At 42.6% G+C, this 26,723-nt stretch overlaps 1 protein-coding gene across 2 annotated transcripts in view; it reads right to left on the bottom strand.

Moving 5' to 3' along the window:
- Positions 1 to 26,723, bottom strand: part of si:dkeyp-14d3.1 (transmembrane protein 132C) — a 133,779-nt gene that overhangs the window by 34,390 nt on the left and 72,666 nt on the right. For both annotated transcript variants that reach the window (XM_011615260.2, XM_029830113.1), the window contains exon 4: positions 163 to 349. In XM_011615260.2, coding sequence (XP_011613562.2) covers positions 163 to 349 — 187 coding nt within the window. The remainder of the gene's footprint in view (positions 1 to 162; positions 350 to 26,723) is intronic.

The raw sequence follows: 26,723 nt of genomic DNA, 5'->3' as shown, positions 1-26,723 counted from the left end.
CTGAAAGTAAATATATGCAAATCTCGTTTCAACAATTCAGGGATTATATTTAAGACAATATGATGCTCTACAATAACGGGTTATAATATAGCACAGTTCTGCATAACCAGCCTGCAGCTGAATTTGTGGGTGCGGCACTAAGCTGGAAGTGGCGTGACTCACCATAGCCAGGGGCACGATTCCTGCCAGGTCCTCTTGTGCCAGTTGAATCTCTGTCTCTACCTCCTGTGTAGCGGCTCGGCTGGCTGGGTACTCCACCTGCCAGGCCATCCAGCGGCTGCCTAGTGGCTCTGGAAAGCTTTCCATTTTCAGATCTACCTGGAGCACCCGCTGGTAACCCGTGTCAGATCTGTCAGAGTAGAGTGCAAACAGCCAAACAAAGAGTGTCAGCAAATGGTGACAGAGTGAAAAACATTGTTTGCGTGCTCAAACTGCTCCTGTGATGTCATTCACCCTACTGTTTGCACTGCTGACAAGACAAGAAGTGGGACAAGAGTTAAGTCTGTGGTTGAAATCAAAGCAATCAAGTGCACAGAACTGATCGGTAATGTTATGATCGCCTGCTTATTATTGTGCTTATTATCTCCCTTTTTGTGCCAATACAACCATGACCCACTAGGCATGGACCCCCTCTAGATGTCTGAAGGTATGCTGGGGTAACTGCCGGCGAGATGCTATCAGCAGATCCCTAAAGGTCTATAGATTTCGAGGTGGGGCCCTCCTGGATCAGACCTGTTTGTCCAGCACATTTGGAAGCCTTGTCAACCACAAACATGCTGTTGTGCTCCTTAAAAGAAAAAAAGACTGGAAAGACTGTCTATTAGTTTACAAAAAGGCCATCCGTAAGGCTAGAAACAGCTTATTTTTCTTCTTTAAATTGAGAAAAATAAGAACAACCCCAGGTTTCTTTTTAGCACTGTGGCCAAATTAACCAAGAGTCACAGTGTTTTAGATCCACGTATCCCTTCTTCCCTTAGTGGTGAAGACTTCATGAGCTTCTTCACTGATAAAGTTCTAGCCATCAGAGAGAAAGCTAACCAGGCCATCCCAAAAACTGGACCATCACCAGATTTGCTGACTGTGGGATCATACAGGTTCTCCAACGAGCCCTTAAACTCCTTCAGCCCTATATATTTTTCTGAGGCGCCATCGCTAATTCAGAAATCCAAGACCACCACGTGTCTTTTAGATCCCATCCCAACACACCTGTTGAAGGATGTTTTACCATTGATAGGCAGTTCTATCCTGGGCCAGATCAATTGTTCTTTAGTGACAGGTTTTGTACCCCGGTCCTACAAGGTGGCAGTGATTAAGCCATTGCTTAAAAAAACATCACTGGATCCTGATGTATTAGCAAATTATAGGCCAATATCCAACCTTCCGTTTATTTCTAAAATTCTTGAGAAGGTGGTGGTGACTCAGTTACTGGAGCACCTGCAGAGAAACAACCTGTTTGAGATGTTTCAGTCAGGCTTTAGAGCTCATCACAGCACAGAAACAGCACTTATAAAGTTACTAATGATCTTCTCATAGCTTCAGATCATGGACTGGTCTCTATGCTGGTTCTGCTGGACCTCAGTGCTGCCTTTGATACAGTTGATCACAGCATCCTGTTACATAGACTGGAACATGTGATTGGCATTAAAGGGACAGCACGAGACTGGTTTAGATCATATTTATCATATTTACCAGTTTGCTCATGTCCATGGCGTTCCCTCCTCATACAATAGGGTTAGCCATGGAGTTCCACAAGGTTCTGTACTTGGACCAATCCTTTTCACCGTGTACATGCTTCCCTTAGGGAACATTATTGGGCAGCATGGGATACATTTTCATTGTTATGCTGATGACACTCAGCTTTAATTATCCATGAAACCAGAGGAGATAGAGAAGTTAGTGAAGCTTCACACCCGTCTTAAAGACATAAAGTCCTGGATGTCTTCAAATTTCTTCCTCCTTAACTCAGGAAAAACTGAGGTCATGGTGTTTGGTCCTGAACCTCTCAGGGATAGATTAGATCACATGATCACTCTAGATGGTATCTCATTAATATCTAGTCTCTCTGTGAGGAATCTAGGAGTAACTTTTGACCAAAATCTCTCCTTCAACTCACACATTAAAACAGTCTCTAGAAGTGCCTTTTTCCATCTGAGGAACATCACAAAGATCAGGAAACTACTGACGCGGCATGATGCATTTGTTCTTCCAGGCTGGATTATTGTAATTCTTTATTATCAGGGTGTCCAAACAACTCTTTAAGAAGCCTCCAGTTGATCCAAAATGCTGCAGCCAGAGTTCTGACAGGTATTGACAAAAGAGATCACATAACTCCTGTAATGGTGTCTCTTCACTGGCTGCCCGTTAAATTTAGAATAATTTTTAAAACCCTTCTTTTGACCTACAAGGTCCTCAGAGGCCTAGCTCCATCCTACCTGGAGGAGCTAGTGACACCTTACCAGCCCAATAGACCGCTCCGCATTCAGAATGCTTGTCTACTTGTGGTTCCCAGAGTTTCTAGGAGTAGAATGGAGGGCCGAGCATTTAGCTACCTGGCCCCCCTGCTATGGAACCAGCTCCCTGTCCAGGTACGGGAGGCTGACTCCATCGCTACTTTTAAGATCAGACTTAAACCTACCTCTTTGAAAAAGCTTATTGTTACTAATTCTGTAGTTCCAGTTACTATCATAGACAGACAAACTATCATACTTAGGGGGTCGTCTAATCATTAGGTTAACATCTTAGCTGTGCTCTTATAGGCCAAGGCTGCCAGGGTCCAGAAACATGATCACCTGACAGGCCTCTGTCACCCCACTGGGTCATGGTTTCCTCTCCTCTCCTCTCCTCTCCTCTCCTCTCCTCTCCTCTCCTCTCCTCTCCTCTCCTCTCCTCTCCTCTCCTCCTCCTCATCAAGTAGACTAGTTATGCTGATCCTTGTGTAGTTTTTCTGCTTCTCCTTCCCCCCCTCTCCTTCTGTATTCATTTACAGGTATTGCCGCCTTCGGAGCTGCGTGATGACCTCCGGCCCCGCTGACCCACTCAGCCGGCGGCTTGCATAAATAGTGTAATTTTATATGTGTTTCTGTGCTCTGTGTCTCTCCTCTCCTCTCCAGCCGGCCATCAGCAGGAGGGTCCCCCTACATGAGCCTGGTCCTGCTCAAGGTTTCTTCCTGTTAAAGGGGAGTTTTTCCTTGCCACTGTTGCTTGTCTGGGATTAGGCCCTGGGATTCTGGAAAGCGCCTTGAAACAATTTTGATTGTAAAAGACGCTATATAAATAAAGATTGATTTGATTTGATTGATTTAAACCCTTATCCATTTTTGCCCGAGAGCAGGGGAGTATTATCCTGTTGAAAGAGGCCACGGCCATCAGGGAATATCGATCCCATGACCGGGTGAACAACTAATGTCCACTAACATAGGTATCAAACTAACATTCACTGATGTAGGTATCAAACTAACATCCACTAACGTAGGTCTCAAACTAACGTCCACTAACGTAGATATCAAACTAACGTCCACTATCGTAGGTATCAAACGTCCACATGGATGGCAGGGCGTTGACAAAAACATCACACTGCCCCCAATGGTGTGCCTGTGTCCCATAGTGCATCCTGGTGTGATGTGTTGGCCCAAGTAAGCTGCACACACACACACACACACGAACACACACACACACACACTTAGCCTTTCATACTTCGCCCCCTTCCTCCTGTCCTCTCCAGTAGTACAGCAAGCATCACTGTCCACATAATGATCAGAAAAAGGAAAGCATTAGACCAGGCCACATTGCTCCACTGCTCTGTGGTCCAGGTCGGATCATTATGTAGCCACTGTTTGTACTCAGCGTCTAACGTGTATTCTCTCTCAGAAGCAACATTACTGTCTTTAGAAACAGAAGAACTACAATAGCTTGTCTGTTGGATCAGATGATCAGGCCAGCATACCCTCCCGACATACATCAGTGCACCTTGACTGGCCATGACCCTGTCAAAGTGGTTTACCTGTGTTTTCCTTGGACCACTTCAGAGAGACGCTGAACACTGCAGACATGGGAACACCCCACAGGAGCCGCAGTTTGCGAAGTGCTGCGACTCAGTAATCCAGTCGTCGCAGATTGACTCTTGTCAAACTCAATAAAATCCTTACGCTTGCCCCTTTTCCCTGTGTCTAGCATCAACTTTGATGTGTTGAATTTGTTGAGGAATACCTCTGACGTGCCATGATGAAAAGATAATCCATGTTCACTTCACCTGTCAGCGGTCATAATATTATTCCAGATCAGTGTAGAAAGGCAAATGGCTGCTTCCAACAGCTCTTGCTGTGCTCTTTTGACAGAAGCTGCTTTAAAGGAAATACAGAACAGTCTGTGGAAAAAAAAATGATTGGGCCTTTGAAAGTGGTAAACAAAAGGGGAAAAATATATTGAGGTAAAGTCCCAAAACTACACAGTAACAACACTGAATTCACAATACAAGTAATAGCTGTATCCATTCTAATATATAGTTTTACTATTAAAAAAAAAAGACACCTTTCATGTTGCTCCCTTTTCTTTCCTGACTGGTTTGTCTCTTCTGACAAAAGTACAATTCTGATATGGTTCAGAAACCTGGGGATTTCATAAAAATGAGTTTAGGAACATCTGAGACATCAATATATTAGAATACTGTAATGACAAATGGTTGTTGTTAGGTGTTAGTAAAGGTGGCTCTAAGGGTGCCTTTTTAGGTGCTGCACAAGCAGATAACAAAATGCGTTAATATGCAATGAGAAGCAACTATATACATGATATCTCAAAACAAGCAGATTTATAATTAAAAGGAAGGCTCCAAATCTACAACTGCAGATTTACGGTAAACCGGAGTAACAATATAAGAAGGATTGTGTGTGTGTGTGGGGGGGGGGTTGTTTCCTTGTAAAATGCCCAGTAGAAAACTAAAGTAAACATATTTTTTTGTAAATTAGTTTAAATTATGGGGAAAATAAAGCAAAACTATGATAGCAAAAGAAATGAAAACAATCTGGATCATCAGTTGTACATTAACAATGTCACATCCCAAAAAGAACAAAAAACCCTCTTAGAGTGTACACGTAGGGCCAAATATTCTTCTGTAAAAGACTCAGAACTTTGTTAAGTTCATCGGTACCACTGATCTACCTGACTGCTGACTGTCGGCCCACAGAAATCTGCCCCCCCATCAATGACATTTCACAAGCTGTGATTCCCTAAAATGTCAAGTCCCTTTGTATTTGGTCAACCTGCTTCTTTAATAATATCATTTTGTAAAACTCTCACATTTCTTTGCAGATGATACTCTCAGTAAATAACCCTGCAGCTGCTCCCAGCGTGGTTCAAAGAACGCCGCACCATCCGGCACCCCATTAACGTCTCAATGGTCAGCTTCACCTGTGTGAATGCAAATATATGCCGTCCGCCCACACAATCTACAGTGAGGCTGAATAAAGCCACGCAAATGGAGAGATAATAAAATTTCCTATGGTGCCAAGTAAGTCGGGTACTCTCTGTTTAAATTTAGCCTGAAGGCATCAACGGACCGCTTTGTTGGGGAGTTGGAGAAGATGGAAAAAGATCTGTAAGACACCTTATGTGTCTCGAGCACTGTGACTCAGGGATAATAAATTTCCAGCAATGTAGCTGTGGCACAAAACAGCAGTTTGACCATGTGGTTGTCAGCTTAGAAAATAACATAAGAAAGCTGAGCGGAGACAAAATTCTCACTTTGACTTTAACACCAAGTCAATAAAACTGTGCGATAAAGAGAAGATAACAAATATGTGATAGATTCTGAATTCATTGGTACAATGTACAAGATCATTAACACTGACCTGAAAACAGGAGGGAAAATAAAAGGGATAAATGGTGGGAAAGGCATCAAACCTGTCACGTTGCTCGGAGGGGTTTCGCATTGTTTCATGTGATTCACTTTTAGTCAACTCAAAACCTCTTTTTTCTTACATCCAACAGAGGTGCATATAAATAATTAAGATGACATCCAAGGAACATGTGTCACATTTCATCACCGAGCACCAATCAGATTAGCCAGCCACCAACCGTGTGGTGCGACATCACAGCCTTACATAACTGACCCCAGGACGCTGCAGAAAAGCTGGGATCACTGAATGTTGAGCATGCAAACAAAGTAGACAGATGATGCTCCGAACGCCTGTAAACACCGCGCTCTGACGGTAAACAGGGTCACGGAAGATCGGGGGCTGACGCAACAACAGACAAGTCTGATAATATTGTACCCACAGTAGAAGAAAGTACACACTAATGCCCCAACTTTACCAAGCCTTCAGGAAACAGCAGAAAAATTGGACGGTTATTAGCTATCTTCACCTTCAGATATATCAGTTATTTCCCTCCTCACACCACAGTTGCCGTAAATGCTATAAATTCCAAGAGGGTCATATATATTCTCCCCACTATATTAAATATTGAGCCTGCCATAAGGTAAAAAAAAAAATCCTTTTCGGTCTCATGTATAAGACACACACACACACACACACACACACCTATACACACACACACACACACACACACACACACAAATATATATATATCTATAGATAGATAGATAGATAGATAGATAGATAGATAGATAGATAGATAGATAGATAGATAGACAGATAGACAGATAGACAGATAGATAGATAGATAGATAGATAGATAGATAGATATATAGATAGATAGATAGATAGATAGATAGATAGATAGATAGATAGATAGATCCTCATGTGCTGCTCATTTTGTGATTTAATCTAAAAATAGACCAAATCAATGTTGAACTCTGTTCCTCCAGCTTCATTTTCAGTGTTCAAATCTGAAAGAAACATCACAATTTAGTTAAAAAAAAACATTGAACATGACTGAACATTGAACAACACTGAACATTATTCAAGTGCATTGGTCAGTTTCCCCCTATTTCAAGCTTTTTGGGGTTTGTTTTTAAATGCCGTTCTTATCTTTAAGATTAAGCGTAACATTGTAGGCCTGATTTCAATTTCACCAAAGGGAAGAAAATTTGACTCCTGTGATTCTGCTGTGCACCTGTGATTAATAGTAATAAAGAGTCAATGGGAAATGGTTTATCTTTATGATTATTCTTAAAAGCAAAGCTGCTCTGCTCTACCTCCAGGCAGCCAAACAGATGGCCAGAGAAGAGAATAAAACCCATTTCCAGCTCTTTGGCAGGATGGCAGCTGTCATTTCTGACAACTGTACTTACTCCCACGGAAACACCCCAAAAAAACGAACCATTGCAACTTGTGTCAGGGTGAACGCGAGAGAAACGGGTCTTATGCACCAGCATGACATTCTCTAACGACCTCCTATCTGCTAATCGGGTGGCTCTCTGGGGGAAACTGTTCATTCCGCTGTTAATTCCAGCATCAGGTCTAATTCAATTAGTAACAAAGAGCCTGTGGATGTGCGCCACACAAGCTGGCCTCGGCCAGATAATTATCCATAAACTAGCTGTGCTTTGAGTAAATCTGAGTCCAGACAGACAGCCTGAGGGCAGCCAAAGGCAACAGAGGGGAGCTCAGTAGATAACAGGCCCTAAAGTTGGAAGCAGCTGGCCCTGCAGCGTTAAGAGACCAGATTGGAGAGGAAATCAGACTTGACAAGGTGCTGCCAGAGCTGGCTGACAGCAGATTCACGCAGAACATTGGAGAAGACACTGTTTAGGCACTTACAGGATGCACATTAATCAAAATGACACCATCCGATCTGACACAGTGAGACCTAAGTGAATAACTAAGCACCATAATGGATGCGTTCAAGATGCCGATGTGAAACATGCATCCAAATACCAACATCTGTCATGGGCAAAAATTAGAAATACTACTTTTTATTATTATTTAATCACTTTCAACTTAGTACATTCAGCGATTAAAAGGGTTTGAGTTCAAACGTCAAGGTGACTTTCGGCATATTCACACAGGCTTGTGGTTTCCCCGCACCTCGGGAGCACCCTTGAGGAGTTTAAAGGTCAGTCAAACATTGCGCCTCAATAATGTGATATCTCAAGTAAACTTTAAAGGGTATTTTTACCTGAAAAACACCGGAATTACCAAGGTGCATTAATTGTCGGGCCGTAATTCAACTCCAGCAAATAACTGAACCCTTAGAGATGTATTTCTGTGAATATTATGACATATTTTGCGTTAGCAAAATGCAAGCTCCGAGTGGGCTATCAAATAAAAAAGAATTCTACACCTTTGCCTCAAATATGATGTCGAGATATTTTACTGTTGTAATTTTTGGACTGAGGTCGAGAACAAAGCTCCTGCCTTTTCAGTTCCACTTGGCTAAATGTTCCTTTGTCAATCGCTTCGTTCACTTGTTTCGTTTTGATCGCTTCCCCTTTTCACACCGATTTCCATCTGAACAAAATCCAAAAATGTAAAATATTCGAATAGAGCTAGCAACTCCAACTGTCACGACACACACAAACTTTCAGAATAACAGTGTAAAAGACTGATTTTTGAATTTAGTGACATGAGTAAATACTGACAGAATAAATCTGTTTTGGTAAACACCAGTAAGCTTACGAACACACACACATGCTGTCACTGATGTCTTCGTCGTCTGCCTCAGACCAATTCCCCAGAGCAACATAAACCCGCAACAACAATCAATTTGAAATTGGATAGGAAGTTATTTACGATTTGTGGATTTATGGTTGTTGGCTCTATGCACAGCTCTTTTTAGAGCTGCTGGTATTTTGATGCCTTTTGCATTTATTTTTAACAATCAATCTTTGCTGTATATTTTTTAAATGACCTGATTACATTTGTGTGGGATTTATACCAGAAGAATAATACCGCTGGTAAAATATTTACATCAAATATCAATTTCTATCCACAAGTAGAGGGCAAAACTAGACAAGTTAGAGCTGTGGGATCACATTCCGGCTACAGAGCAGGAGTCTGCAGAGGGTCCGAACGTGCCGCGACTGTGGACATCAGCAAGCTCTTGTTGTTGATGTTTAGGGGACAGGGTTGGAGGTGATGTAATGATTTCCAGTGATGTTAGCGATGAGGATGAGTACGCGACACATTTTAAAACCACTTCCAACATGAAGGTCCGAGACACAAAGTGTCCCCAAAAAATGCCCATTTTTCACAAATTTGCTGTTGTTCCATTGAAAAACTCCACCCCTCCACTACTTCATACATAACGAGTCCTAATGGACCCTGGAGCAGCAGAACGACGCGTTGCCGTTTCACTCTATCAGAGGACGCAAAAAACGTTAACAGGAATGACAAATGAAAATGTCCAACGCAGGCAGAAGAAAATGGAACAGGCTGCGTCATGGTGAGGCAGCTGTGTGGGACTCGCGCACGTGCGTTTGTGCTGGCGGTGGGTGGGTCTCATGCAAAACCCAAATTACTAAAAAAGAAAAAAAGAAAGATCAAATTTGTGGCTTCAGTGGTGCTTGAAAACAGCACCCTGAAACTCTGCTGTTCTCATGCTCTGTCAGCTGGAACAGCAATAAACCAGTCAGCAAAATGAAGCCAGGACACACACACATACACACACACACACACACACACACAGCTTGTACGCACTCATGCATCAATCCACGCCTGCACACACTGAATGTGGATGTAAACACTCAAACAGAATGACATTTATTGAACATAAATACAACTAGAGATATGCCTCAGACCAGCCTGATGACACCATGACTGCTGAGGAAACATTCTGTAACATGGAGAATCTACAGATGTTCCAATTGTAAACAAAGAAAAGAAACAGATGTTTAGCAGACATCAAAATGTAAAAATCTTGATTTTGTTCTGTTTGCAACAGGATTGCAACTTCAGGGATGATTGAGAAAAACCTGAGCACATCAGCTGAAATAAGATCAGATATTTTCATCAACGATCATGAGAACACATTGAACTATGATAACAACGGCTTCTATACCAATGGGAAAGTAAACAGCTGTTAAGAATTGGATTCTAACCATTCCAGTGATTGATCTGCACATTCCAGTCTGTGATGCGAGCTTGAGGCAAGCAAATTACTAGTTGCCATCATCTACCTCAGCTCCGCGGTCCTGATTTCTGAGTGCAGACCACAATGGTCACAGCATGAATGAGACTTCATCTGCTGAGAGCCCCCCTGAGCAGAAGCCTGCATTTTTAAAATCACATTTTAATGGTCCTTTGATTAGCTGAGCTTCAATCAAAGACAGGCTGCCTGACCTGAGTACGCCTGGGTCTCGGACGCATTCAAACAGGCCAAAGTATCTGTGCAGAAATGGCTTAAGAACATATTTCTGTTAAGTTTTGAAAAATACAGTAAAAAGTTTTGAAAAATGAAAGTCTAAAGGAGGAAAAGAAGCCACAGCCACCAATACCCAGTGGAACTCTCTAATTCAGACAGGAGATACTGGAGGGGAGGAGAAAAAGGTGTCAGCTTGCCCTGAAACAGAAGCAGATAACAAAAGAACAGGAAGGGGAATAATAGTGAGTAAATGTCAGCGAGATGTCCCTTTGTGCTGTCTTACGTGGCCACAAGGGCTGATGGCATCAGACTCCAGAGACATAACAAGAGGAGCATTTTCCTGTTCATTTTAAGAGTAACTCACTGACTGACTCAGGAGAAGTCACGAGCGTCGCCTTTTCAAAAGGACATACAAACGTTGAAAAAAAGCAGCTCAGACATAAGAAAGAGATGGAGCAGAGAAATATCTGAATTAATAACATGTGGCTTCAACAGCATCATGCAAGCGTGGCCACTTTTTCCACTCGGAATTTCAACATTAAGTGTTTGCATAGAAACTAGTAACTAAAACAAGTCTGTTGGGGACTGGGTGAGAAGCGGAAGGTTCTCGGTTCAAGACCCGGTGCAGACTAAAATAGTAGGAGGTGCTGAGAACACCTTCAGAGTACTGCCGAGGTACCTGTGAGCAAGCACCCACCCCCAAGGGACCCTGCAGCGAGTTGGCGAGTCCAAAAACAAAATAAAATTAAGTAAAAAGTGATAAAACATTCAAAATTAAGTAAAGACACACTAACATTTTGATGCTAACCAATCCCTATAACCGTGCTCCTTTTGCTCAGAAATGACATGTCAAGACGTCTGATTGTGCATTAATGATGAGCAGAGACTATAACCTGGTGAATGTGGTCCGTTGAGTGCGTTCCCCACATCATTGGGCAGACAGCTGCATAGTTTTCTGTCCATTTCCACTCGAAATTGCATCTCCGCACTAGTTATAGAGAAGCATCAATACTCGGGGGAAAATTTTTCATTCTACGTCTGACATAAAGTGAGAAAAGAAAAACATTTTATGGCTTTCTTACCTGACAGCAACATACATTACTGTGGCCTGTTGAGAGCTTCATCATCGTCTCCAAGATGTAAGTAAATAAAAAGAGCCTGAAGGCACAAATACGGTGACTTGTCAATATGAATTGTGGAAACATTTTTACATTTGAATAAACAAATGCAAATGGGTTCATGCAGACCATCATATAAGGTCCATAGGTATGTGGTGTGAGTGAATGTGTTGTATTTTGTGACAGAGTGATTCCATGGAGTGTCCCAGTGGCAGAATCACATAAGGTGGAACATCCTCATGTTGCTATCCATTTCCTCTCAGATACTAAACCAATACCTTTGATTTATGGTGCGTCCGCGGACTTACACACCAATAAAACTGGCTTAGCAAAAATGGAGCATAGCCTAACCTAGGTTGTTAAGAGAAACTCTCTGTTTTAAAGGTTGCCTTGGCCATGAGTGGCTCTGGTGTAAAAATGGGACTTTTAAACTGACCCACACCATAAATTCTGCCCAGTAACCCATCTCCTTCTTGGCACATCCTATAGAGAATATTCATGCTGTCATCCATATCTGGGAGCTGCTCTTGTGTTGCACTGAAACAGCCATATGTTATTGATTCGGGGGGATTTCGTTGGATCAATGGTTGTATCGATGCATTTTAGATGCATCGATACAACCACATCCTGTTTGGAATGGTATCAAAGCGTCTTTTGCTTCAACATTTGTTAAGGAGGTCATTCAAGACAGGCGAATCCTTAATATTGCTGTTATTTGTGTGTGGCTTCTTTGGCTCTTTTCATCTGTATTTGGTGTTTTAAGATCATGTCTTGGTCATTAATGCTTTGATACTTTTATATGGGGCTGATTATTGAATGACAACAACGCAGGGGTCATTCTTTGGGCTGATCCGTGTCCCGCTGTCAGGAAGGTTTATGTTACTGATCATCAGCCTTATAGCTTATTCTGCTTCTTATGAACACAAATATTGAATACAATTTAAAAAAAATAACTATTACAATTACTATTGTTACTATACTGGACTGTTACAACTATTACAACTATTACAATTTATTACCACCGTAATAAACATGCCGAGCGGCTGTTAAAAGGCTGTTTATTCATTCATTCGAATTCATATGAATCATTACCAACGGGCATATTAAACCTGAGAACTTAATTGTTCTCTGTTTTTACCCATCACATTTGATTTCTCTTGTCTCCTCTTAATCTCATTAAAAATGAAGATGCAAAATTCATAAATAAAATGGCTGTGATAATTCAAGTATGTCCTCGGACCAGTCTAATCCCATATTGGAGTTCTATTGTTGTTCCGTTGATTGAATTTACCAGAAACTCATTAACAAACAACCTGGTAATTTGAAAAAACCCAACAGCATCTGTACTAAGAGGCGCTTTTAAATGAGCTTCAGATAATTTAATGAGCACAGAGCTTAATCAATCACTTACTCTGTACCCTTTACATACATACACAGGACATGGCCGCGTACAATTAATTAAACAGTTATAATCAATTGTGGGTGGATATTGAAGGATTGTGAGTCAGGAAATAAACCGTTTGAATTTCTGATTAGATTTACCAGAGTTCTGCAGCAAATGTCACCCAAAATATGATAAACCTGATGTCTGCTCAAACTGGAGGAAGAAGGCTGCACCAGAGCTGAAAGATTTCCTCACATCTGCAGGCGGAGACGTTCCAGAGGAAAGAACTTTAAAAAACAAAGAAAGTGAGCCATGTTCGTAGGAAGGTAATTCCATTACTGGGTTTGTCTTTCAACCTGCTCCGGATTGTCTTAAGGGACACACAGGCCGCGGATTTAAACAAGCGGCACATCAAGTCTTAGACAACGAAATCTCATCTTAGAGTTAATGAAATGCACCATGGCAGCAACTGCCAAATCAAAATTAAATGCTTTTCTGCAGTGCAACCTCATTAGAGTCCATCAGCTGAAGTGGGTCTCGGTGGTGTAATGGACCCCTAATGATGGCAGTTATCATCAACCGTGACCACCAGGACATGGTTTCCCAGTCAGCATGCTCTGTATCCATCTCACTCATGGGGGAGTTTTCTAAAACGACGACTTGCACTATAATAATTGCTACTTGTCCTGACAGTTACACTCAATTTTCCCCACATCACAGCACTCATCTCCTGGCTGGATGACATGGCTTCAGCAGACAGCTGTGCTGTTGCCGACCACTAGGGGGCGCCAGACACCGGGCGCAGCAACGTTCATATAAAATTTATGGATATAAACTGATCCCTCCCCTCCACCTGCAGGGTCCCTCCAGGGTGGCAGATTCTGACCCTGCGGGCCTTCCCTCATGCTGCAGGTGCTACAACTTAAAGTCCTGCAGAGTGCAGGTCCTTTCAGCTTTGGGCACTGTTGGCATGGTAACAAGTAAAAAAAAAAAAATAAAGAAGCAAGTCCAACATAAGTCATTGACCAGAGGGGCAGAGAGTGATGAAAATCAATGCTTGTCCATTTGAACTGCCCTCTCTTTCTGTCTCGCAGGATGTGCAAGGGTTAAGTTCCAGTGTTGTGAAAATCCGGAGAGGAGTCAGAGATCAGCTCAATATTACAGCATGTGTTTGCAAAACAGGATCAGCAATAAACACCCATGTCAGATGTCAAAAGTGTCCGCTCGCATCATCTAATGACAAAACAAAGAAGGCTGCAAGAACAAACACAGCGTCTTCTATAGTTCACACAATGATGCACATGCACAGGTAAACTGATATCACTGTTTGCCTTCAAACCGCCGTGTGGGTGTGAGCTCCATGTGTTTCCTATGGATGAGATTGGCTCAAGCCACCAGAGCCCAGAAGAGACCCCTTAATGCCAACAAGTGCAGATAATGCGTGTGTAATTCTTGTAATAACACAAAATTTTCTAATAAATCCTCAAAAGTATCAGTTCCAGAATTTCACACCGTTTTAAAATCATTGTGTAGGTCAATGATGTTATTTGAAATTTTCCTTTAAAAAAAAAAAAAAAAAAATCCAATTGCTTTATTGTTAAATATGGTTCCCTTGTTTTGTATTGGCTCTTTGTTTACACAACCTTCATAACCATCCTGTATAGGTTTGTATAAAATTAAACTAGTGGCTGATTAACTGTAAATTCACTCCTGACCAAGCAAACGATTATTTCCATTTAACGAATAATAAAAGTTCAATTCATTAGCATTCCCTCTCTCTAAATTCCTCTGCTTGTAATAAATGGTCAATTTGCATCCATTTTGACTGGTGTAATGAGGATTTAACTGTTCATTTGCTTTGAAAGTGCTGTAATTAACTCAGGGATTCTGGGGGCACTCATTGGATTAAGCATAAATTCAGTTTATAATGCAATGAGGAGATTGTGAGAAAATAGATTAAACCTCACCTGAAATAAAAACAATCTGCAGAAATAACATTTAATAGAGGCACACACTCGTCTTTGCTTCAGTCCAAGCATCTCATTATCTGCCATATCGGTGATCACAAGAGCCTGTTTCCAGGGAGCGTTAGCATCATTTCTGATTGCGCTACAGTGGTCTTCACACACTGACATGGACATTCACAGCGTCAAAGTCTGGTCACGTCCACGGTGCAACTCCTCTTAGGAGTGGATTTATTTATTAGAAGGAATTCAGTGGTGCAATTACGGCAAATAACAGCCTTGGCAAAAAATAAATAAAAAATACATAAAACAAGCTCTTGGTCTGGAGAATGCATGACTGTCATTATAATACTTTGAATAAATGATCATTTTAACTCTAAATCCTAGCATATTAGTAGTAAAAGGGAAGCATACTTCACTCAACACAACAGACCAAAGAAAGAAGCTGAGAAACAGGAACTTTCCACACTTACCGTAAATAATTACAAATAACTACCAAGACACAGAGTTGAACTCTTTTACAGCAAGCAAGGAGAAAGGATTATGTGTGGTTTTCCATGAAAGCTAAACCACGATAAACAGGTTTTTGACATTTAAAAAAACCTTTTGCCTTGACACAGGCTGCATATTTACCGACTGCAACTGGAAAAACACACTGGGAGAGCACAAGCCTCTGCCACGCAGCTCATCTCGCCACATAGTGTGTCTTACATCCATAACATAGTGCAAGATCAAAGTCAAAGCCCTTTAAAATGAAACAGTCCTTCCCTGGACCATTATCAGCACTCTTCCCCCCCCCAAAAATCTTTAAAATTCATTCATGACTTTGATATTTAGAACAGTCAGACAAACAACCAATCAGAACCTGCTGCTATTCCATAAAAATGGATATAAAGAAGTAGCCCGTATCCACGCAGTTAAAACCTTGACAGAAGACAATAGGACTGAACTGCGTTACATCGAAGATCCTTCAGCTGCATATCTGTTAAGATGTGGTTGCATTTGTTCACCAGAAGTGGTGTATCAGGGGTCCGCAGCATCAGGAGCTGTCAGTCAGCGTGTTATTGTCAGAGGAGGAGCGATCGAGGCCCTAGGAAGAGAAAAACCGCCTCTCTACGTACACCAGCAGCTCATGTGCAGGAAGTAGATCTTGATCCATAATTGGAAGCAGCCAGTCATGAAATCTGAACCCTAATTAAAGAAAGAGAACTTTAATGGCATCATTTAGAAAGTCAGCTTTGTGCTTCAGTGCTGCTCTCTGCCTTATACGCAGAAACAGTATATGAGAGGTGTTTAAATAAATGTACAATACTTCGTTGGACTCCTGAAATCTGGTTGGGGTTTTATTTGGTTTATTTTTGTCATTATTTATCAGTCTATGAGTTGTTTGATGCATTACCTGCCATACAATTCCACCTATAAAGGAAGCAAATGAGTGCGTTTTAGCGATGCAGATTATAAATAGTGGATAAAAATAGAAGGTTTTGACCCGACGGTAAACTCACTGATGGTCACGTGTGGCTACATATGTAAATGCATGTTCAGTATCTGAGTCTGCATCTGTGCCTGTTCAAGGTGGACAAGTGTGGAATCTCATCTGGAGGCAGGAACACATACACTGGTCCTACAGATTTTTCAATACCCTATTGCCCCTCGGATGTGTACAAGCTGTCTGATTACATGTCAGGGCCGGTCCTGCTAAACCGGCACCAGGCAGCAGGAGAGAGGTGCCTAACTTGGCATCCCATCATGTGGACCGTGCTCGGCTTTCAACCAGTTAGGCTGAAAGTGATAACAGGGGACAGCAGAGGATTGCTTGCCAGTGTTGGCTCACACAAGTGCTGTAGTGCGGATGAGAGGATGAGACTGTAACTTGTCCTAGCCTGTCTGATTTGCCTGCCAGTTGATTGATTCTGCTTGAAAGCGTATGTCCGTTACAAGGACTGAGAGCCTCTTCTGTTACTTTTGCCCGTTTTCAACAACACACATGGAGATAAGATGTTTACACTGATCTGGGATAGAATTTCATTGTGCTGCTTCATGATAGCGTGGAAAGTTGTCAGTGTTGTGATGGTTAAATCAAAATTCATTATACAGGAGTCACAGAGGTGCTTAAATAAAAAAGAAAGAATTAAGCACTTCTGGCACTTGACTGTAAATTAGTAGAAATAACAGGCGTAGACATGAATCTACAGATGTTACACACATCCCATCGAATGTAGAGTATCTGTTTATCTCTGCACTCCTGTGAATATTCCTGCTGAAAAGGTCTACAAAAGAGAGTTCCTCAACACCTCCTATTCTGTATCTTTTTAATACCAATACAACTTCTATACCTTTCTGAAGAGCCCGAGGCCCCTTTTAATAGACTCATTTAAATATTTCTCCTTTGCAGGTTAAAGCAATGAGGCTGAGTTGGTGCCAGGGCAGACATTCTTTAACTGGATGATTGGTATAAAACCCAATCATCTCCAAGGCCAACTTAAACTGAGGTTAATTGGAGTCAAATGCAGGCCAAGGCTTTTTTGCCTATTAGATTTGTTAAATCTGTGGGGAAACGGCTTTTGAGAGAATTCTGAAAGGCAAAATTAATTCCTTGCTGAGATTATTCTCACTGCTACGTTGTTGTTATTCATCAGAACAGAATGCTGAATGAGGGAAATCTCATTGGCATGCAATACAAACCAAGCATTTGTTGGGTAAATGTAATTAGAGGAGAAACAAGCAGTGTGTTTTGTCAGGATGCCTGTAGACAATCAGGTGTTTGCATCTCAACCCACTCTGCCTCTCTGACAGAGCGCTCCTCTGTGGAAGCCAAGCAACAGTTTTGATCTGAAAACAGGTCTTAACTCTGTGTGTCTGCTCAGAAAACACCAGGAAATGTTTGCAGAAACAGGGAAGCGAATCAATGCTGTGCAGGTTCATTGCTTTCTTCCTCATCAGTGAAGTGCCAGAAAAAAACAGCCAGCGCCCAAACCCCCAACCCTTCATAAAGAGGATGGAACTGCTTTCTTTTCACTGAGGGCTGGAGCAAGGTTTCAGCCTTGATCATGAAATGAAACGCGCTCAATATGAGACACAGATCTGAAGACTGAAACATAGTTAGAGTCAGAAATGTGTTTGCCTTCATGGGCCTCACGGTGACCTTACAGCATTATTATCTTTAGTATTCTCCTTTATGTCAGTCAAAACAAGGTCCAGCCCAGACACGCATGCACACACACAGACACACCTGAGAATCTCTGATGAGTTTTCTCCCTGGAACATGTCGGAAGACTGTCAGAAATGTGCAGGGCAACATCTTGCAGAATGTAAGATTAAGCTTTAGGTAAGAGGCAGTAAACAGAGAGGAGGGCTGATCATTCATAGACTGCCACATTCTCCAGAATGGTGGAGGATCATTTAAGGGTCCACAATGACGAAATATTCAGGAGCACCCAACACATAAATAACAAAGTCACTTTAAACACCCTCAGAGGGTCAAGGCCGCACTAGAGGTGAGCATGGCCACTACATACAAGTGAAAAATAGGAAGCAGCTAATTTATGCTTGTATTCCCTGAGCACTTTAATACTGGTTTCAAGTTTTCATTCAATATTTTTATCTACTATTCTATTATCTAATTAACTCCTAAACACTCAGCCTGTTTGTGGCTGGGCTGAGAAGCGGAGGGTTTGTGGTTCAAGACCCGGTGCAGATAAAACATGGAGGTTGTTCTGGCAGTAGGGGGAAGGTCCAGAATGACTTCAGAGCAATGCTGAGGTACCTTTGAGCCTTGGCCCATATGCAGTAGAGCTAGGCTCCAGCACCTCCCTGTGACCCTAAAAAGGATGAAGAGGTGAATAAAATGAAATGAAACGAAACTCCTGAAATCCCATTTCAATGACTCTGTGTCAATCATGGACACAGCATCCTGTAGAATTCTCTTCAACATGTGAAGAACAGTTTTAGTAAAAAATAAAAAGTTAAATGCAAGATAAAGTTGGAACATAAGCCATAGCTGCTGAAAATAAAAAATAAAAATATGAAGATATATCTTTCTACATTGGAAAAGTGACTGAGCAAAGAGTAAAAGATGATAGCAAAAGAATTCATATTTGATCTAGAGAATTGGTTAGGATTTGCTTTACATCCCTGATTTTATCTAATATTTTCAGATGGAAGGACAATCTTTGTAAATTGCAAGATCACCACATCATTTAAAAACATCAGATTTCTCATTTTCTCAAAGCCAACGTGTTTTATCCTTTTGTCTTTTATCTATTATCCATTTAAATCCATCTCCTATGTCTGTCGCAACAATTTAAAGCCATGTGCTTAAAAGAAAGATGACAAAGAAAAATATGGTATGAAACCAAAAGTGTCTGGTTTTAACCTTTGTCCAATTCTTAACATCAGTTTTTTCTTGTCATATCATTGTTGTTGTTTGTTTTTTTTAAGCTGCACTGCATCCAAAATGTAAAAGCCCTTCTACTAATGCAGCACACTGGGGTCAGTGTCTAATCCAGGAGATTAACCTCTAAGAGCAGGATATTACCTCATAAACCATATCAATCTAAAACATGCAAACCTCAATCTGTCTCTCTTCTGTGAATACTTTGGGTTGTAATCTAGCTGTGCCCGCGGCAACAGCCCAGTGACATATAGACGAGAAATTTAGGCCACCGTGTAAATCTGTGAGGGGAGCCTAACCCTCACCCAAAAGTCCTTTGGGGGGGGTTTCTTTAATGCATGCAAATCACTCATTTCTTAAAAGATTCTTTGCAAATAAAGTACAGACATTTAATTTCGGGACACTGACGCAGTAAACACATTATCAAATAACAAAATTTTTATAAAAGTATTCTTGTCTCCAAAATGCAGTATGACATTGAAACGGTGACTAAAATAGCAGAAAATTGACTGACGGGGGAAACTGCACGGGCCATTATTTCCCCATATTGTTTCCTCTGTGATGGAGGAGAGAAGCAGCCCGAACAGTCACATGTGATACAAACGGACGGTTATAATCAACCGGACGGGACTGGGGGGGGGCACAGAATGTGCTCCATCCTACCAAAAGCACATCTCACTTTACATCTCACGAAATAATTTGATTCTCCTATTTTCATCAACCTTCAACAGTAATTGAGAGAAGCCGGCTGTCCACTCTCATCTTCATCCCCAAACCAGAAAGCATCACAAAGATCGTTGCTGGCACAAACCAGCCTTGATCACAGGTCATCACCATCATTCTGAGATGAACATGGAAACACATTAGTCAACGGGGGAAACAGTCAAACCGTTAAAGAGAGGTCAATGACAACGTTATTAAGGGAGCTGGCGTTGACGTTTCTCTTTGTCTCAACACAAATGTGCCGTTTCATCTGAGCCTTAATTGATGCAATAGAGTGCACAGAGTGTGTCCTGAATCTGAAGATTTAGCATCGAATTTGGGACTAATTAAATAATAAATATCAATCAATGTCTCATGTGCAGTCAGAGGGGAAAAAAGTGTATTTTCATGCAACTCACTCATCAAAATTTCATTTAACCAAAATGGAACGAGCAAACTGTCCCTTATTGTTGGAGTGTGTATCATCTATTACTGTTTGAAGCACTCCTGCTCCTCAGTGTCAAAAAGTGGCAAAGAGAAAAAGGCAACACAACCAAATACATCAGAAATCCGCCAGCATGTGGACGTCACCAGCCCGTAATGATCTATAGGGAACGACAAGAAAGAGAAGTCACCTCAGAAAGTTCAAACCTTTAACAGAACGCTTCTCGAACCAAAGGAGAAACATGCTGTCAAGGGGAAAAAAGATTTTATAAAATGCAAAGTACATCCACATATAGCTGAAGGGATCACATATTGCTGGAAAAAACATATGGTTGTGTTATATATAGTGACTATAGTGACCAGCAAATACATTAGGAGGTTAAAAACAAGTATAAAATTCCACCAAGGGATTACAAGGTAATACCATTACCAGCTCCTGGGAGACCATCGCTTAAGAGTTCCCAGCATGCCAAGTGCAGACGGACCCGTCTCAACATGTGCAAGCTCAAAAGAAAACCTGCAAATACTAAACAGGAAGCACGTAAATACTGAAGGAATCCGCCTGGAGAGCGAAAGTGGCGCACTGATCTCCCAAACAGATCAGAGGCGAAGATTTTTCAGCTAGTTTCCTTGGTTTGTGCTACTTCTCAGTGCTTGAGGATGGGAAATGCTATTCTTTGTTCCATTCCAGACTTGCAGTAAATGTCAGAAACTATGAGTAGTTATGTTCATAAAGGTTCTCGAGACTTTGAAATTGAGATGGATTGCAAAGGCCTCCGCCAAATCTCTCCCGTTATTACGCTGCTGTATGATTTCTCTCCCTCTGGGACGTTAACAGTTCACACTGATGAGATTTATCAGCCTTTAGGAAAACTCATCTTTATATGGAAATTTATATACATTGAATTTAATCACATTGGTGCGAACTCAGGTGCAGATTTGACAAAATGTGATGTCGGTTTCCCTGTTTGAAGTTTGGATAATTGGGAATGTTATTCAAGCCTGAGTCGTGGCCCAGGCGAGCGCCTTCTCGCGGGGGGTTAAATGACATGGTGTCTCACAGGAGGGGTCCATCTGCGCCCTGACAATCTTGATAAATGCCCTAGACACAGCTTTTCTTTTAAACTCATACCTCCGCTTATGGATTATGACATACTGAGGGAGCGGGACCGCTTTCGTGTCAGACATGCTCACCTTTGTGGTGACACAGTAAACTTTTCAATCGGGCAAAGTGCCCTACAGCCAATAACACACGCCCCCCACATTACCATGGTGTCACTTTCTATAGGCATTAATTTGTATTCTCTGACGCATCAAACCTCAAACTATCCAGGAAAGAGCCACATTGCCTGTTAAGTATGATGGAAATGTAGAAATGATCTGCAGCTGCGTCTGAAAACGCATTTCCATAGCAATTTAACTCCCTGGCATGAAGACCTCATGACTCATCATGTCAGCCAATATTATATGAATAACAATGGACAGAACATTAATAAGTGTGTGTTTGTGTGTGTTTGTGTGTGTGTGTGTGTGTGTGTGTGTGTGTGTCTGGAATGCAGTGATCTTGTGTTTCCCCACAGCAACATGGTGAATAGGAGTGCACCTCTCTTCTCTTCATCTTTGTGTTCTGGGCATAAAATGCAGACACCAATTGGAAGCTCATCTTCCCTCCCTTTAAAACCCACATGCACTTTCACCTCCGTGGATTCATGGTGGTGGATTTACCAGGAAGTGGGAATGGATGTTTGCCTGCAGATGAAAATGATCTGCTTGCGCATGAAGTGGAAGCGCTTCAGCAGGAGGGGGAAGAGCACCAGTCAGAATATGCTTTATTTCATTTTAAAAGGATTAAAACTATTTGGATTTGCAATAAACAGAACAGTGTTGTTTTTTCTTCCTAACCTGAATTACTGATGTGATAAACACATGTCGAATAAACTGTTTTAACCAGAACGGTGTGTGAGGAGCGTGTGCCGGGATGCTCTCCAAGGTGTTGCTTCTGCTTCGGCTGTGTTTTACACTTTTATCTGGTTTCCAGTTAATGAGAACAACGCAGCTACAGGTCACATGACAACCGATCCCTTTATAAAACAACGTGCATTTGCTATTTAAAAGCAGTCAAGATGATGATACCTGCTTTATTATTAGGAAAAATTTCCACAATTTGAAGAGATGTGGATTATTTTTACCTTTTCTCTGAAGCTTAAGACGATTATTGATTATTTCCTCTCATTAATAAACAAGCCTGTCACTAATGTTGTGGTCTTCTATGCAGTATAAACCTCTAACATGTCATGACACAATGCGAGGCAGCTTATTAATGCATGCTAAATGGATTTCTTCTGGTATGGATTTGTGCATCCTTTTCCCATCATTGTAAATTAATCTCTTATTTTTAGTCAGATGAGTCACTGCTGTAATGAAACAGTGTCACCTCAGTGTTGCTTTAACACAGTTTTCGATGCCCCGGCTAAGAGTGTGGCTGCATTTCCAATGACAATTCCAATTTAGTGGGCAAAAAATGCTATCCATCTCAAAAAACACATTCTGAAACAAAACAAAGCACTTCATCGGATGCCCGCTGAGAAATGTGTACATTATGTTGCGTGAGATCAAAACAGCAGGGTTTTTTTTGTGATTGTTCAGAGCCACTCGTGTGTCTTTAGAGCATCAGCTGGTCAGGAAGTTGAGCTTCAGGTGGCTGAGTGAACCTGCAATTTACAACAGCTGAACCATCAGCAGCTCTCTGTTCCCATTCATCAATGTAAAACACGCACGCACACACACACATGCACACGGCCTTTTAGCAGCGCCAATGAACTGTTTGAATGCCGCTGACTCTAGGTTTTACAGCTAGTCTGTGTGGTGTACATGTCAAGATGAGGATTCAACCTCACAGCAGTCGTGAGAGCTGTCACTGATGGCATATGTTTGTCGGTGTCATTAGCTCTCTCGCTAGCAGCTGCTCATACTGGCAGCTGAGCCAGCCGCTGTTCCATCTGAAATCTGAACACCCCCCACGCAAGCCCACCCCCACCATCACCACCACCTCCTGCTCTCTTTCCTGACAATAGCTTAATAATGTCATTTGGACACATGGTATAGTGACATTATTACTTCATTGTGGCAGATCTGTTCGAACGATTTTTTTGCCTTGTGCAGGGCATTATGCTGTATTGCCAATTCCGTCGGAACAAACGACCGCGGAAAACAGTGGCGCACGGGGGATGGAGCCAAAGTGGACCCAGCTGAAAAGGAACTTCTGGCAGGAAAGTTATAAGGGGGTGCACTTTTCGGCAAAAATTCCCCAGGAACACGAAGCGGTTGTCCCAAGACCAATTCCGCAGGCGAAGCATCCAAATCCTCTTTAGGAGCTGAACGCAAACCGAGCATCACCCAAAGTAAACGATCTACCCAGCTGTCATCCGAAAGCGTGGCACGCAATGCAGCCTTGAGTGAACGGTGAAAGCGTTCACATAGCCTGTTAGCCTGAAGATGGTACGCGGTAGTACGGTGAACCTGTGTGCCCAACGATCTAGCCATAGATGACCAGAGTTCCGAGACAAACTGAGGTCCCCTGTCAGAAGTAATGTCAGAAGGGGAGCATTGGGCACCATATGGAGCGGAGAGGCCCATGGGTGGTTAGAGAGCCGCACAATTCCCAAACGCTCCATTGTGGCGAATTCCTCCTTAGCCGTCGCCAACTTCACAGCGTCGAGTCGCCGTGCTCGTGCAAAAATGGCCGGACCCACGGTGGGGATGAAGTGCTCCACCCCGTGCTTCGTGATGGCCGTGGAAAACGCGGGCGTAGTAAGCGAAGGAAAATCACCAAGGAATCGCTGAAAAACATTGCCCCCCGCAGCAAAACTGGCAGGTGCCAGCGGCCCAGGTCTTCCCGTCAGACATGGAAAGGTGGTAAAAGACACAGCATCGATTAGACGTCGGTTAGCAGCATCCACTAACAGACCACGAGAACACAGAAAATCTGTGTTCTCCAAACAGTAATGGAGGCTAACACAAAGTCCCACGTAAAACTGCGTCCAGAAAAACAAACAGTCACCGACCTGGTACCAAATGTCTCAATGGAGGAACCATTAGCAGCAGTCAGTTGGGGGCCTGCGCCTGAGGATGACAGGTTTGCGCCGCCTGGAGGGAGGAGGCTCTTCTGGGAGCCAGAATCCACCAGGAATCGCTGGCCTGACAGGGAGTCTTTGACAAACAGAAGCTCCTCTTGTTCACCAGCGCCCACAGCTGCTACTGAGCGCTGGCCCTGGCGTTACCCTGCGTCTCAAACGCACATGGAGGAACGCAGCGCGGGGCCTTGTGGCCAAAATGCTGGTGGAAAAAACACAGGTCACTTTTCCTCCTTTGGGAGGAAACTCCAGCCACCATCGCCTGGTCTGTGTCCTCTGGTACCAGCTGCCAGGAATCCGCCAACACGCTCTGCACGGAGGTCCTCCTAGCAGTCAGCAGCACACGATCCGCTTCCTCAGCCAAACCACGAAAATCACCTGCAGCCAAACTCGGGGAGTTCGCCAAGGCCGCCCGGACCGGATGTGGAAGTTGGCGCAGTAAAATGTGCGGGAAAAGGAACCCGCCCTCGTCTGGGCCCAGCAACGACAGCATGCTGTCCATAAGGTCCACCGCCGAACCATCGCCTAAACCCAGCAGGAAAAGCAGTTTATCCGCCTTTTCCGCGGCGGATTGGCTGTACCTCCGGAGCAGGAGGTCTTTGATCGCTGTGTACTTGCCACGCGGCGGCGGGTCCCGCAGCAGCTGCATGACGCGGTGAGTGGATTGCTGGTCCAGAGCCGTGACTACCAAATAATATCTGGAGTCGTCCTCGGTGACTCCTCGCAGGTGGAACTTTGACACGCTGGAACCACGGGACCGGGTCGCTCTGCCAGAAGTCGGGCAGCTTCATGGATGCGGTGATGCTAGCTGGCTGCCCGTGTCAGTGCGGCATTGCCGAAGAGGAGATACCATCGTCTGCTGCCTCGAACATGTTCAAAATGGGGTCACCAATGTAGCAGGAAGAAGAACGACTCGGGCCACAGGAGATTTTTCTGTGTTTCTCAGCTACAGGGATGACATTTGAGTTCACGTGAACCCCAGTTTGAGGTAAATGTTAAAAATGTTTATATGTTTTTATTTAAAGGGGAGCAGAGTAAAATCACATAAAAAAGAATAATTAAAATAAAATAGGCAATAATGCATCCAGCACAAAGTTATTGTTATTATCTACAATATTGTTTACGACTGTGATCCACACAACATATCCAGGGTTTTAAACCTTGGTTTTAATGTGACAATTGGACTATTAAATGAAACACACAATGTGTTGTTGGTCAAAATTATGGTAAAAATGATGTATCTATTTCTATCACTAAGTTATGATTTTTTTTGGGTTTTTTTCTCGCATAAAACTGCCAGCAAAAATGATAAAAATCCTTTGAGCGCATATCAGACATACCAGTCATTCATTCGAGAGCTGGGAGAAAAATGGCAGCGTAAGCCACATTTTTCATGAAATGAATGATTAAACCATGCAGCTCCGCTCATATTTTTGTTGCAGTGTTGCCTCTTCCCCTAAACCGTCTCCAACTCATGATACCTGTGAGACAGTGAATGTAAGTGGCCAGATGTGGGTCGGCATCATTTATTAATTCATGCAATGAATTCCCCCAGTTTTCAGTACAAAAAGGCACATTCCCCCCACAGAGCAAACAGAATTCTGTAAAGTACCCTGCATCAATCTTCTGGGGAAGAGCAGAGATCTGCTGCCGCTTCTGCTGCTGTGAGCCCCCCCCAGATCTGATGTAATCTATGCATTTGCAATGACAGGCATCACACTCTCAAACACCAAGTTCTTGCTGAACGGTGGCAGCTGATGGATAATGCAAAGCAACTGCCGTAACTGTAATTACATCTCTTCCTCAATGCTTTTCTGCATCACAAACTGGATTTCGGGCTGTGGTAGGGTCTGATATTTTCCCTGCACTACACTAGTCCATCGTTATTTCAAACTGGTGGTAACGCTACAAACAAAAATGGGAATGGCTGACTATCGCTCATGTCACAGCTCTAAACGATGGTGCCGTGTTGGGAAGCAGGATGCTGCAGCTGCTAAATTGATCTATGACACAAATGTTACTGTTGTGTTTTAGAGGAAGAGCCAAGCTTGTGAAACAGGGCTCAATGCTGATTGATAACAAATCAATGGCTCATATATCCAACAAGCAGGCTAAACACTTCCTGTTTGGTGGCAAGTCAACATCCACTCTTCATATTTTCATACTATTAAGAAACAGTCTATGATAAGGACTGCTAAGACACATCAATGACACAGTTTATTACCTCATTATTTTTCAGGTGTTTTGCATCCCACAGCGCCTCAGGTAGAACAGGTTGTTTACTTGTGGGAGGCAAGCTAAAGAGGAGCGCTACTGTTGACACTGTGT

Source organism: Takifugu rubripes, chromosome 21 (genome assembly GCF_901000725.2).
Source record: "Takifugu rubripes chromosome 21, fTakRub1.2, whole genome shotgun sequence".
Lineage (NCBI taxonomy): Eukaryota > Metazoa > Chordata > Actinopteri > Tetraodontiformes > Tetraodontidae > Takifugu > Takifugu rubripes.
The sequence above is the reverse complement of the archived record's forward strand: the minus strand, read 5'-3'. Positions and strand labels throughout refer to the sequence as shown.